The sequence below is a fragment of the Capricornis sumatraensis genome, chromosome 1, assembly GCF_032405125.1.
Source record: "Capricornis sumatraensis isolate serow.1 chromosome 1, serow.2, whole genome shotgun sequence".
Classification (NCBI taxonomy): Eukaryota; Metazoa; Chordata; class Mammalia; order Artiodactyla; family Bovidae; genus Capricornis; species Capricornis sumatraensis.
This window is the reverse complement of record NC_091069.1, coordinates 159506601-159521976: the sequence shown is the minus strand read 5'-3', so window position 1 is coordinate 159521976 and position 15376 is coordinate 159506601. Positions and strand designations below refer to the sequence as shown.

Here is a 15376-nt window from a genome sequence, read left to right as displayed (position 1 = left end):
TTTTTTAAAATTCCCAGAGAAAATGAATTCAGAGTTGAAACAAAGGTTTAAAAAGAAAAAATGGGTTAGGCACTTTTCATGGAGGGAACCCGTAAAAGCTGTTGTAAATGGTTTTATATTCATTAAAATAAAACTACAAAAACAGAACAATGAATGAAGATTCCATCACTAATTATTCATAACAGAATTGAGGGAGGAACAATAAGAATAGAGGGAAAAGGTGGGACATACAGCAGAAGTAACATTCTGTGATGGAAAGCAGTTCAAGACATCAGGGCCTTGGGACCCTGCCCCTGCCCTTGGGGGCTGGAGCGAAAGGCGCCCATAGATCAGTCAGCGGTGCCCTGGCAGGGACTTTTCCTGAGCCTGTAAGAAAACCATCCCAGTACACACGAAGGTGCCTTCCTCAGCTTTTCTATATCAAGAGTCTTTGGCACAGTGCCTTTCCACACATAAAGAAGCTCAAACTTGGGTGGAAAAAAAAAACTGAGAATTTGACATTTCACAAGTTGTAAATTAGTAGAACTTATACACAGATAAAAGTTCCATTTGCCATCCCTAGCTCATGTTTCAGACTCACTTTTCCCTGCTATTTCAGAGAGGCGCTTTAAGCACTAAGTTGGGAAAAAACAAAATGTCTCTGTGTATGCAAAGGAAATTGTTCAGGTGTTGTTCTGTTGAAGTAAAACCCAAAGATCTGTAGTCTTCCAGTCACCTTAACTTTTGTAACTAGATCTCATACATTTTGATTTTATGGTATACTATGAATCACCATCTGCAGAGATGTTATCACAGTTCTCCAGTTTCTGAAAAAGGGAGATATATAATTTGGTACTCAAGAATTTGGAACAGGGAGGAGGATTATAGTTTCAACAATACCTTTGCCATCTACCTCACAGTGACCAAACTACACACAAGATTTTGTATGAAAGGATTTGTAAAATAGAAGGAAAGTCTAAAGAAATGATATTCTCTATCATTATTAGTTTTCTCATTCCATAGAGAGAAGAAATGTGCTAGATTAGATGAAAAGGTCACCTTCAATAGCTATGATAAATGATGCTTAATAGACACACGTGGAGCACTTTGGAATAGGTGACCAGTAACCTCTCGTAGTCCATGCGATCTCACTTGACACGTAACAAAAAGAAATCTTGGTTTACCTTAAGTACTCTCTGGTAGTTCATTTTATGACAAAGAAAAGCAGCATATAGTATGTGGAAGAGGCACCAGTGTGGAATGATTTCCACTTTCCAGACATGAAACTTCGGAAAGGTCGTTTAGCCTGATTCTTTTCTTCCCTATAAATTACGTATATATAGTCAGATTTCTGTATCACAAACCACCCCCAAATCACAGTGGTTTACAACAATAATAACATACATTTATTCTCATTCAAGATACGCATTTGCCGATGTGTGCTCAGCTGTGGCTTTGCTCCAGCTGCTTTCCATGTTTCTTATTCCCAGACCTATAGGATAAACCCTTTGTGGGGCTTGCCTATTATCATGGCTGAAAGAAAGGGCAGGTGAGTTGACAGTACCTCTTACAGCTTCTGCACAGTCCTGGCGTAGGCCCTGTCCGTCATCATTCCACTGGCCAAAGAGAATCACGTGGCCAAGGCCAGCATGACTGGAGCAGTGAAGTGCACTTCTCCTACAACCAGCAGCAAGTCACATAACCCTATTACAGGGACGAATAGCGGTGAAAAAGAAGGGACAAGGAATATCTACTAGTGCTCTCAAGCGTTGTGAGTCTCAGACAAGAGAAGTGTTTAAAAGTGCCTCATAACCGAATGGATTCTCTCTTACTTAAGAATTGCTGCTATTGTTTAACAGTTCTTCTTACTGTTCCTTATTTGGAGGATCAGATCCTAACATATCATTGAAACCTATACTCTCCATTCTTACCACTAGCCTTTCTAAAGTTTTTACTCTCTCAGTTGTAGTTTTTTAAAGCTATGTATTCATGTTTTGGGACCTCCCAGATGGCTCAGTAGTGACAAATCCGCCTGCAACTTAGGAGACACAGGTTCAATTCCTCGGTTGGGAAGATCCCCTGAGAAGAAAATGGCAACCCACTTCAGTATTCTTGCCTGGGAAATCCCATGGACAGAGGAGCCTGGTGGGCTACAATCCATGGGGTAAAAGAGTTGGATACAACTTAGCAACTAAACAAGAACATTCATGTTTTTAAAATGTTACAAGTACAATTATTTATATCCTCTATTATAGCTATATTAAACCCCTTTCAGAAATGTCTTTGGGCACCCAGGAAGTTTTTGACATTTTTTCCCCTGATGATTAAAAGTGACAAGATTCTCTTATAGGAAATTGGGAAAGTGTTATTAGAATGAGGAAGAAATTTAAAATACCAATATTCAAATCCTGTCTTAATAAACACATAAAAATATACACAGAGATTAATTTTTACTGGGTGGACAACTAATGAATATACTCTATTGGCAGTGTTTTTCCACCTTATTGTATGCTACATGTGTGAAAAACAGGCTTTTTTTTCTATGAAATATTTTTGATATGAATTTAACATTTTAATATACAATATTATATATTGACTATGAAATCATATGGAATTTTAAAATCCAGTGATAAGCACTTATGAACCCAGTACCCAACCTGAAAGAGAACTGGATCATTACAGTACCCTGGAAGTTGTCCATGTGCTGCCCTGCTGCTGCCCCTCCCCACCCCCTGACCCACAGGTAATCACTGTCCTCTGATTTGTGTACTGCCAGTAGCTGCTGCTGCCTCTTTTTTTTTTTTTTTCTTTTTTAGTGTTTTCACATATGTGTGTGTCCTTCCCAGGTGGCTCAGTAAAGAATCTACCTGCAATATAGGAGACCCAGCTTCGATCCCTGGGTAGGGAAGATTACCTGAAGAAGGCAATGGCAACCCACTCTAATATTTTTGTATAGAGAATTCCACAGACAGAGGAGCCTGGTGGGCTACAGTCCATGGGATCACATAGAGTCGGGCATGACTTGGTGACTAACACAACAACATGTGTGTACATCTCCAAATAGTGCATCCTTGATTTTTGCTTTGAGCTTTATAAAAACGTTATCATACTACATTGTTTTTAGGAATGAAATATATGTTGCAGAATTAGTTTAAATCATCCTCTACTGTTAGATATTTAGAGAGTGTTCTGCTATTTTACCCAGAGCTTATACATTGGCCTTTGTGTGTATCCCCAATTACTTCCTTGGGAATAATATCTAGAGGTGAAATTGCTGGGTTAAAGTGTAAGAACGCTTTTATAAGGCTTTTATAAAAATAGTTGTATGTCAGGAAATGTGTCCATCTCAAAGATCTTAAGAAAACAAGCATTCAAATTTGCCTGGCAGATAATTATAGATCATTACTAGTTTTCCACTTTAAAAGGCAATAAGAATACACAAATGTCCCATTAGCTTATCAAATTAGAAAGTCCAAAACCAAATTCTTCAGTATTTCTGACCCCCTGAAATCCATTCTGTTCTTGTCACACTGTGATTGTACTATGCTCTCAGTTCCTAAGACTAGAAACCTTGCAGACATCTGTCTACTTCCCCCCCACCTCTTCAGCCACCTCACACTTCCCCTGAGTCAGTAATCAAATACTTGTAGTCTGTCTCTGCAGTGTCCCTGGAATCCACCCCTTCCCTTCCATTCTTACAAGCACTGCTCTGATAAACCCCTGCTAATCTGTCAGTGAGCTTCCCACAGCCTCTTAATTGGCCTGCTGCTGCTGCTGCTAAGTCGCTTCAGTCGTGTCTGACTCTATGCCACCCCATAGACGGCAGCCCACCAGGCTCCCCCATCCCTGGGATTCTCTAGGCGAGAACACTGGAGTGGGTTGCCATTTCCTCCTCCAATGCATGAAAGTGAAAAGTGAAAGTGAAGTCTCCCAGTCGTGTCAGACTCTTCGTGACTCTATAGACTGCAGCCTACCAGGCTCCTCCGTCCATGCGATTTTCCAGGCAAGAGTACTGGAGTGGGTTGCCATTGCCTTCTCCAATTGGTCTGCTACCAGCCTTCAATCTCTTACCTTTCTAATTGGTCCTTCACTCTGTTACTTTCTCAAAACACAGACTTGTCTTTAAAACTGAAATCAGAACTCTTTGATAGCTCTCCATTATCTCTACAAGATAAAATCCACACTCCTTAATTAAAGCCCTTGATCTAATTTAACCTACCATCTCCAGCTTTGTTTCCTTGTGATTCAACCACCCCACCCCACCCACCCTATGAACTTTGTGTGTTATATTCTAGCCAGCCTGGCCTACTGTTCTCTATATATTTTCCTGTTTTCCCTTGTTCTTGTTACTCCCTCAGCCTAAAATACTGTTCCTCTCCCCCTCCTTTTCAGCAAGTTGAAATGCTAGTACTCATGTTTCAAGGTTCCAATGAAATGCCAGCTCCTCCATGGAGCTTAACATCAATGTAAGTTGTCATCGTTATGCACAGATGAGTCAGGCATGTTTGCTTCTCTCAAAATACTTTGAAAATCAAAACATGAAAAAAAATCCATGTTTTAAACATTTGCTGGATAGAAAACAATGCTAGGTAGAAGAAAGTAGAACAGAAAAGTATTTTAAACACCAGTTACACTAAATTTTAAATGTATATGTAAATATATGTGTATGTTTATACATTTATGTATATATATACACACATATACATATATATCTATTGACAGAGACAGAGACTGATAGGAATACTTGAGCCTGATGTTTATTAAGCTAACATTTATTTTTAAATCAGGCAGGATGAGTACTTCTTTACAAAATTATTATAATGATACTTGTTAGGTTCATTATCTTTCATCAAAATGCTTGCTTGAGCTTAACAGGTTTCCATTTTTAAACTTAACCATATTAGGTCTAGTTGCAGGAGGTCAGCCAGTTGATTCTCTTTTCCTGTGTTGACTGGCTTAGTTGGAGGGGCCTGTTTCCTGGTCACATCTGTCTAGCCATAGTCATAGGTCATCAGCAGTCCCCTCAAGTATAAAATGAAGGCATTGCTCTAGATGACTATTAGATGGGTGAATCGATCTTCAAGGTTCTTTCCACGCTCTGTATTCTGAGATACTTTCCACTCATGAGACAGAAAAAGTGTTTAAGGACACAGCAAAGTGCTGTTTGTTCTCTGCTCTAGGGTTTCCCTGGTGGCTCAGGCAGTAAAGAATCTGTCTGTAATGCAAGAGACCCAGGTTTGATCCCTGGATCAGGAAGATCTCCTGGAGAAGGGACTGGCTTCCCACTCTAGTGTCCTTGCCTGAGGAGCCTGGCAGGCTGCAGTCCATGGGTTCGCAGAGTTGGACATAGCTGAGCGACAAACAGTTCTTTGACTAGCACCTTCACTGGTGTCAAGCAGCCAGTTTCTCCTTTTATTAACTCTGAACCGCCAAAAGATACTGTGTGGGGATTAGCACCCTGGGCTTCTGATCCACAAGCACCACTACCTCTGGGGCCTTGGACGTGGCCCTTTCTGTCACTGAGCATCTGTTTGCCTATCTGTGAATTGATGAAGGTCAGGCTAGATGCTCTTTGAGCTTCTTTGCAGATGTAATGTAGTTTCATAATTGATATGTGTGAAATACCCAAGGATTTTTTACCATATAATCACAGACACATGTTTCAAAGTTAAGAAATCATTAGAATAGAACTATTCACAAAAGAATTTTTCCTTCATAAAGTGGTGTAGATATAAAACGGGAGCAGGAAGGGAGAAAATGCAGAAAGGTATGTGTGATTGAGGGATAGCCTGGCCCCATCACTTACTTCAACTCACCTTAATATTTTTTCTCATCTGATGAATATTTTTCAAGTCTTAAAGTTGTTACCTTTAGTAATATAAATCAAAAATTTTGAGAATCTCTTCTAGGAAATTAAAATGTTGTGATAGATTTTAAATATGCACATAAATTTAGATCAGTCTAGAAGTAGTAGAATATGTCTCAAATATATGAACTCTAATAATCATTACAGAGATTTCTTAAGAGAGAGACTCTGAAGTCTAAACAAGAGAGCCCCATTTTAATTTCAAGGGACAAACTAATATTTGATGTATGATACAAGTTCAAACTACCTTACAATTGTGCTCGTTTCACATGCTAGCAAGGTAATGCTTAAAATCCTTCAAGCTAGGCTTCAGCAGTATGTGAACCAACAGCTTCCAGGTGTACAAGCTGGATTTACAAAAGGCAGAGGAACTAGAGGTTAAATTGCCAACATCCATTGGATCATAGAAGAAGCAAGAGAATTCCAGAAAAACATCTGCTTCATTTACTACACTAAAGCCTTTGGCTGTGTGCGTATAACAAACTGTGGAAAATTTTGAAAGAGATGGGAATACCAGACTACCTTACCTGCCTCCTGAGAAACTTGTATGCAGGTCAAGAAGCAACAGTTAGAACCAGACAGGGAACAACAGACTGTTTCAAAGTTGGGAAAGGAATATGTCAAGGCTGTATATTGTCACCTTGCTTATTTAACTTATATGCAGAGTACATCATGTGAAATGCTGGAATGGATATATCTATCACAAGCTGGAATCAAGACTGCCGGAAGAAATATCAACAACCTCAGATACATAGATGATACTCCCCTAATGGCAGAAAACAAAGAGGAACTAAAGAGCCTCTTGATGAAGGTAAAAGAGGAGAGTGAGAAAGCTGACTTAAAACTCAAGAAAGAAAAGAACTTAAGAAAACTAAGATCATGCCATTCAGTCCTGTCACTTCATGATAAATAGATGGGGAAACAATGAGAGACTTTATTTTCTTGGGCTCCAAAATCACTGCAGATGGTGATTGCAGCCATGAAATTAGGACACTTCTTCCTTGGAAGAAAAGCTATGACAAACCTAGCTGCTGCTGCTGCTAAGTCACTTCAGTTGTTGCTGACAAAGGTACATCTAGTCAAAGCTGTGATTTTTTCCAGTAGTCATGTACAGTTGTGAGAGTTTGACCATGAAGAATGTTGACTGCCAAAGAATTGGTGCTTTTGAACTGTGGTGTTGGAGGGGACTCTTGAGAGTCCTTGAACTGCAAGGAGATCCAACCAGTCAATCCTAAAGGAAATCAACCCTGAATATTCTTTGGAAGGACTGATGCTGAAGCTGAAGCTCCAGTACTTTGGCCACCTGATGTGAAGAGCCAATTAATTGTACAAAACCCTGATGCTGGAAAAGATTGAAGGCAAGAGGAGAAGGGGGCAGTAGAGGACAAGATGGTTCCATGGCATCACCGACTCAATGGACATAAGTTTGAGCAGACTCTGGGAGATGGTGAAGGATGGGGAAGCCTGGGGTGCTGCAGTCCATGGAGTCACAAAAAGTTGGACATGACTTAGCAACTGAATAAAAACTTGATTCCAGAGTTGCTTCTGTTATATATAATTGTTACTGTTTAAACAAGTATTTCTTTTCTAGTAATTAGGGTTTTTTTCCGTTTTGATGGGTAGTCATAAATATTAACCACCAGCAGTGCAGGGATAATTTATATTCAAATTGTCAGACATCACTCTGTGAACACATAAAATAATTTAAATTTATTTAGAACCTTTTATCCTGAAGTGCTCTACACATATTTCTTTATAATCTGATTGCAAGCTATATATAGGCCTCTCCTACCTGAAACAGAGCAGCAACCAAAGTAATTAAAATAAAGAATACAGCTTCAAAAAAGTAGAAGAAAGAAGGAAATGTATTTTTCACTTCTTCCTCTATGCTGTTATCCCTATAGGATTGGAGAATCCATGTTGACCAAATGCACCAGCACAAAAGTGGGATTGAATCTGCTCTAAAGGAAACCAAGGTATGTGAATTACTTCAGATGAGTCCGTGAGTCCATTTATTCATCTGTGAAGTACCTGTTAAGGGAAGACATGAAAGAAAAACGGCCCAGTCCTTACCCTTGAGGAGTTTACTGATCAAATATACCATATTATATTTCAACAGCCCTACGATTTAAACCAACTAAAGAAAGGTAACTATTTAAAATGTGTGTGTTATGTGTATATATATAGTTTATTGCATACTTTAGATAGTTTATTTATATATGTAGGTGTGTTAGAATCATTTCATCATTCTTTCCTCTTGGAATCCCAAAGAATAATAGAGCGCCAGGCCAGCAATGCCTAGAACCTACAGCTTCCAGGCTTACTGCCCTGCCAGTAATAGGGACTTTTGGAGACTACCGCAAGGAAGCAAGCTGCAGTAAGGTTCTGGTTCCCAGACTGGAGCTATAAGTTTGGTTTGGTTTGGTTTTAAACAGTATAAGTTTATTTTCCCACAGCTCCAGAGGCCAGAAGTCTGATATCAGGATGCCAGCGTGACCAGGCTGCGCGAGGGCTCTCTTCCTGGCGCACATGCAGCCACTTACTCGCTGTGTCCTCACATGGGGAAAGAGAGCTATGATGTCTCTTCCTCATATTATAACAACACCATTTCCATGAGCTCCACTCTGATGACCTCATTTAATCGAAATCACCTCCTAAAAGGCTCCAGTACAGTCACTTGAGGGAAGATGGGGGAAAGGAAGACATCAACATATTAATTTCGGAAAACACAATTCAATCATAGCAAGATTGCTCATGCCAAAGTATGAATCTGCTATAGAACCCCTTTTTCCCCCTGGATACCACTCAAAACTGGCATCTTTTTTTGTGTCACCCAGTGATGTCACTGCAGACTAGAGCGATAAGTTTAATGATCTACTTCCAGCTGCAATATTCCAGTCATCTTTGAATTGTGCTTATAAGAAAATTATGTTATTCCCTTACCTACTTTGATTGTGAACTTTAAAGCAAATTCCACTCACACACATTTTGGATTTGCATAAGGACAAATACATCAACTAACACTACCAGGTGCTTTTTAATTTTAACATTCTGCAAAGTGTGACTAAAATAATTCTCCTTGCAGACTTTTTTGTTACTGAAAATTTCAAACTGTTTCATCTTTTTCATTTGTAACTAAGAATCTGTGGGCTGAACAGAGGTTTAACCCATTTAGAACTACTTTGGAAAAACATATTTGTGCGTTCTTTGCCTATTAAAATTTTATGAAATTTCTAGGGATTTTTGGACAGACTTCATAATGAAATTAGCAGGACTCTGGAAAAGATTGGCAGCCGAGAAAAGTACATCAACAATCAGCTCGAGCACTTGGTTCAGGAGTATCGCGCGGCTCAAGCCCAGCTGAGTGAGGTAACTGAAGAGTGACACCTGGGGCTCATTCCAGGTCATGACTCTAATCCCTAAACTTGGCACAGCACTTCTCTTCTAGAGGGTCATGCAGTACTTTTCACAGACAGCAGCACAATAATTCTCTGCCCGCATTCGGAAGCAAATGGAACTTGTCATCTCCATTTTAGAGTGATAGAAATGACATCCTAGGAGTCTTTAGAATGCATTTCTTCATCTGATTGTAGTAAAAGAAGTCATATATTCCTTAGAAAAGGAACAGAGTGTCAGGACACCTGGTTTTGTTTCTAAGTCTGCTGTTAATTTACTGTCTGAGTAGGAGGAAGTAAGAGTATGCATTTACATGTGTCAGGGAGAAAAGACAGCCTTGCCATAATGGCTTACAACCACATAATCAGGGATATGAAAGTGAAACACATTCAAAGACAGCAGTTTAATTAATTAAATGAGCACATTTTTTGATCCTTGCAACGTTTTAGAATTTCAACCAAAAATAAAAACCTTCATCCTTTGAAAGCAGCCCACTTTGTTCCAGCGGTAGGGATCTAAAGGCTTTTTTCTCTGGGATTTATGCTCCCCACTTTCCTGATGTTGAGGAAGACCACTAAGAGCACACTGATGTCAGTTGAAGGCAGACAAAGTTAGAAGGAGAAAAGAATGGGAATAAACTGGAGATACTTCTGTATTAATACTTTTAGGAGTTCTCAAAGACGAAGCAGAAACTAACCTTCACATTTTTTATTGTTTGTTTAATTAACTGTTCACACATATACACATGAATTTATGGATATTTTTTACTTTTAAAATGCTGTAAAAGTCTCTGATTAAAGCCACGCTGTATTTCTCAAACACCGACACTAAATAATTGTTAAATAAGTTCCCAAGAACACATTCTATATTGTCATACTGCCTGTTAAATCTTACTAATTACTGATTCTGATGTTCTGTTGTTTTTGAGAATGAGTTTTCTCCGCATAGCAGGCAGATTAGATCAACCAAGAGCCATTGTCTAAACTGTTTAGGAATGGCTGGGGACAGATTTTTATTGTGAATTGTGGCCCTGTGTGTTACACAGTCAGTATATGGTGATTGAGGTAGCTCACCCTTATATAGTGTTTTCATTAAATACATGGTGCCCGTTAGGGACATTCAAATAGCTGCTGTTAAAATGTCACTTTTCACAAATGTATTCACAGACAAGGAAGGGGGTTGTCATAAAGTGATATGCAGAAGTTGTGAATACAAAGAGGTCATATTTAAGTAATCTGCTTGTTTTGATTTTGCCATTAAACAAAATGTTTTCTCCCTCAGGCAAGGGAGCGTTACCAGCAGGGAAACGGTGGAGTAACTGAAAGGACCAGAATCCTGTCTGAGGTACACACTGTGTTCACCCAAATTCTCACCTGTCAGCAGGGCCCTGCTGTTGACAGCCATGGATGGTTTAATACTGCTACAGCCATGGTTGTTTACTTTAGTAATTGCTTCCTGTGGCTCTAAATCCTTTTCGTCAGGAGAAAAATCCCTAAATTTTCTTTTCAGTGAATCAGTTAGGTATTTATATACCTACTTATTTCCACAAAATACCTAAAATTGTTTTACTAAATGTAACGTAAAACATGCTAATGATATTAGCACGTTTATAACCTTCCTTAATCTTTTTAAAAACATAATGATTATAATTAATATATAGAAGAGTAAAGTATTTACTTAAATGTCTATAAAGGTGACAGTCATGTCCGACTCTTTGTGACCCTGTGGACTGTAACCTACTAGGCTTCTCCGTCCATGGGATTCTCCAGGCAAGAATACTGGAGTAGATTGCCATTTCCTTCTCTAGGGGATCTTCCCGACCCAGGGATCAAACCCCGGTCTCCCACATTAGAGGCAGACACTTTAACCTCTGAGCTACTATAGTAAATTTTAATGTTAGTATTTAAGATATAATTTTTTTAATGATTGTTGTTGATAACTTGTATGTGATCCTATTTGTCTGTCCAGAAACTGAGACAGGCATTTAACCCTTTCCCTTCTAAAGGGATTTTTAGACTATTTTTAGAATAGTATAAAAAGAAGAGTTTTTAGAATGTTTACATACATTGTTGTATTTACTTTCATCATTTTGCAAGAGACGGAAGACCTAATATATATTAGTTATATTAATAATACATGTATTATATTTGATGTATTAGGTCTTATGTTTAAATATGTGTGTATATATATATATATATATATATATATATATATAATATATACTCCTGCTTCTCACTGAAGAGCTGAGAGGAACAAAGGCCTGACAAAATCAGTAGCCAGTGTGGGACTAAAGTCTAAGACTATCTTTGGATACATTCAAGTATAATTGTTACAAACTTTTCTGCATAGTGGGCTTCCTAGGTGGCTCAGTGGTAAAGAATCCACCTGCCAGTGCAGGAGACACAGGAGATGTGGGTTCAATCCCTGGGTCAGGAAGATCCCCTGGAGAAGGAAATGATAACCCATTTCCGTGTTCTTGCCTGGAGAATCCCATGGATGGAGGTGGGCTACAGTCCACGGGGTCACAAAGAGTCTGATGTGACTGAGCAAACAGCACACACACATTCTATGCAGTAGAATTAAGCTTTTTTCCTGGAGATTATTTGAGGAGTAAATAGTTATTTTAAAATAATAAGAATATTACTTTAGAAATATTTAGACTCTAGTCCTGTGGTGCTTCTAGGCAGATAAAACATTATACAGAACTAAAGTGCTCACTTACGTTAGGTAAATTAACACTGGAAGGGAGTCCAGGGAACCATTTAGTTCTTTTGGAGTATGTAGTTATCCCCAGTTGTAACATTTCAGATGCCTGAACAAAATTAATTTGCTTTACTTGGATGTGCACTTTATTCCCAAGGAAGTTTTTACTCACCAGTATGATAAAAAATAAAGACTACTAAGTTATAATAATTATGGTTTGGTTCTGCTGCTGCTAAGTCACTTCAGTCATGTTTGACTCTTTGTGACCCCATAGACGGCAGCCCACCAGACTCCCCCGTCCCTGGGATTCTCCAGGCAAGAACACTGGAGTGGGTTGCCATTTGCTTCTCCAATGCATGAAAGTGAGAAGTGAAAGTGAAGTCACTCAGTCATGTCCGACTCTTCGCGACCCCATGGACCGCAGCCTACCAGGCTCCTCTGTCCATGGGATTTTCCAGGCAAGAGTACTGGAGTGGGGTGCCACCGCCTTCTCCATGGTTTGGTTCTAGATTGTATCAAAATTTTTTCAGTTTTTTAAAGGTGATAACTCTCTACCAATATTAATGCTAGTTTGGAATTTTGCTAATAACAGAGACTATAGTACAATTGTGAGTATGATGTAGAGTATATATAAGGGCCAGTATAACAGCACAATATGCCTCTTGGAGTTCATGGTTTGGATAAAGCAGTTAGAATATTTTTACATATAGCCATATGGCATAAATGTTATTTTTAGTGTCCTATAGTGGAAGAGGTGGCATATTCTGTTACAAAATTATAATATTAAGAAAGATACCTAGTAAATCTTTAGAATTAGCAGAGCCTTTAGGATGTTTATGGTATTTTAATTAATAACTAGTCATTAGAGACTTTGCATGGTAGATGCTGTGAGATAACTGCAAAGCTTGAGTGCCTAATGCCTAAAAAAAAACAACTTAGATCTGTTACAACTTGAGACAGTTAATGAGAAAGTAATTTGGGGATGTTTAACAATAGGAGCACGCTTAGAAGATAAAAAGCTTAGCATGTCTGCATACTTTATCTTATTGTTCAAATTATGTCCAGGATACTGCTAATATCTTTGTATCCCTTTATGTGTGTATTATGTCTGAATTATTTGTCTTAATACATCATTCAAAAATTTGGAAGTTTCTTTAAAATCCAGCGCTCATGAGAACTTTTGTTTTCAATGAAAGGTTACAGAAGAGCTAGAGAAGGTGAAACAAGAAATGGAAGAAAAAGGCAGCAGTATGACTGACGGTGGTAAGTACACACTAATTTTAAGAAGAAAATGAGCAAAAGAAGTGTCTCTCCTTAAGAAATGTATTTTTAAGAAGGTATTAATAAATAGGAAGTCTCCTTTTTAAAATGAATTTGTTTGAAGGAGGGGTACATGGTACAAAAATGATGTCTGATAATCAGTATACTATCTTCCTTATAAATGAGCTGAGAAGAGTCATTTTTACTGTCATTCAGGATTTTATTCAAACTATATCTGTTCAGAAATAGGTAGAAAATATTGAAATATACACTTTGATATGCCTGTTTAAAAACGTAATATTTTGTTCTGTTTTCATCCAGTGAGATTCATCATTCCATTTTATTGTACAAAAACACTCAGTGTAGGTGGTGATGTGATGACTCCTTTTTCACTCACCCCCAGTAGGCCTGATGGGCAAGGGTCAGACAGGGAAGAATTAATATTCCGACAGTAATCATCCTCCATTGTGAGCTAGTTACTTTGACATGGCCTGGTGGTTTTTTAGATTTCTAATGGTATATACTGAGTAATCTTTCAAAAGGTGATGTATAGAGGGTTTGCAGTATGTTTGAATGAGCCCATTAGCTCTGTCTCAAAGTAATTCTTTCTTCCCTTTGTATCCCTTTTTTAATCTCCTTTCTCCCATAGTATCCTTTTTTCCTTAGATATACTAGCCATTAAAAAATACTGAATAAATCATTATATACCCCTTTAGCAACTCTTCCTCTAGAAAAGAAGTTCAGCCTCAGTATATCAAATGCTACATCATTTCCCAGCCTAGAAATTTCAGGTGTTTAAAATGCCACAGCAAAACTGTGTGAATGTCAGTAAATTGTTGGCTATGTTTTTAACCCTATTTTTGGCTTAAGACAAAGTGAGGAAAATGTCATACCATTCTGTAATAAACTGATACTCCAAATGAAAATTTTCACTCCATGTTATTTTCATTCTGCAGCTCCTCTGGTGAAGATTAAACAGAGCTTAACGAAGCTGAAGCAAGAAACCGTTCAGATGGACATAAGAATCGGTGTTGTGGAACACACATTACTCCAGTCGAAACTGAAGGAAAAGTCCAACATGACAAGAGACATGCATGCCACAGTCATTCCAGAATCTGCAATAGGCTCTTATTAAAACGTACCATTTTTCATGCTTCTGATTATTGGTTTTTTATAGAAAATCATATTTCATGTTGCATGGATTACAAAGCACAGTTATTCCTCTTCAAGCATGTTGATGGGAATTTTTTAACATATATACACACATATTGTATCATGATGATTATGGATGGTCAAAACTTTTAAATTGAATATAATATTTAATAAAGTAATTTAAAATTCTCACTTTCAAAGCAGCTTTCACTAATCATTACATATAGTAAAGCCCTGACCTGGTGGCTCCCTGTTCTTATGGTTCCTTGCATTTGAGGGAGAGGAACGTGGTGCAGAGTGGGTAGGACCCATGCTTTCTGCAGGTGCTGCTGCTGCTGTCAGCACAGGGACCTTTGGCATAAGCCGGCCCCTTCCATTTGATACACACACAGTGATCTGAAGTGTTTCTGCTCCCAGATGCAGCCAGCAATGGCTGGGAATTCTTTCCAAAATTCCAAACTACCCTTGCCTCAACTTTATGGTTACCTAAAATTACATTTTTTTTAAAAAGCATAAGAATAAAACTTTAGTATCTTTATTAACATTTGAAGTTTATTACTTACCATGACCATTTCATGACTAAACTGATTTTATATCTACTATGATCTAAGGTTCCCTGATAGAAAATAAATATTTCAGTCATGTTTGATTATGTTCCTGTAGTGAATAAAGAGGTGTATACGTTTCTCAGTTCTACTTTTTTCAGATATACTAAAGAATCATTTTGTAGCAGAAGGAAGGATATCAAGTCATGTCACAATCAGCCTCCTGGTACTGGCGGTCTTTATTTACACATCTTACTGAGCAACTTTCTCATCTGGGATTTCTAAGTTGGTGACATAAGCAATATGAGAGTGACCAGACTTGGAACTGGGGGAAACTGATGAAATGTGCTCAAACCAGAAGATAGTCCACACTTATTTTTTTTTAATAAGGGGGAAACAAGGATCTAGTGATAAATTTTGATTAGAATATTATATTTGTGTGTGTGTATGCGTATATATGTATATATATATAACA

At 38.2% G+C, this 15376-nt stretch overlaps 1 protein-coding gene across 1 annotated transcript in view; it reads left to right on the top strand.

The window, feature by feature from the left end:
• IFT57 (intraflagellar transport 57) overlaps positions 1 to 14452 on the top strand; it is a 69603-nt gene extending 55151 nt beyond the window's left edge. Inside the window, exons 7-11 of the mRNA XM_068982309.1 lie at positions 7750 to 7821; positions 9083 to 9214; positions 10523 to 10585; positions 13141 to 13207; positions 14161 to 14452. Of these exons, the coding sequence (XP_068838410.1) occupies positions 7750 to 7821; positions 9083 to 9214; positions 10523 to 10585; positions 13141 to 13207; positions 14161 to 14339 (513 nt within the window). The 3' untranslated portion in view covers positions 14340 to 14452. The remainder of the gene's footprint in view (positions 1 to 7749; positions 7822 to 9082; positions 9215 to 10522; positions 10586 to 13140; positions 13208 to 14160) is intronic.
• Positions 14453 to 15376: the final 924 nt, after the last annotated feature.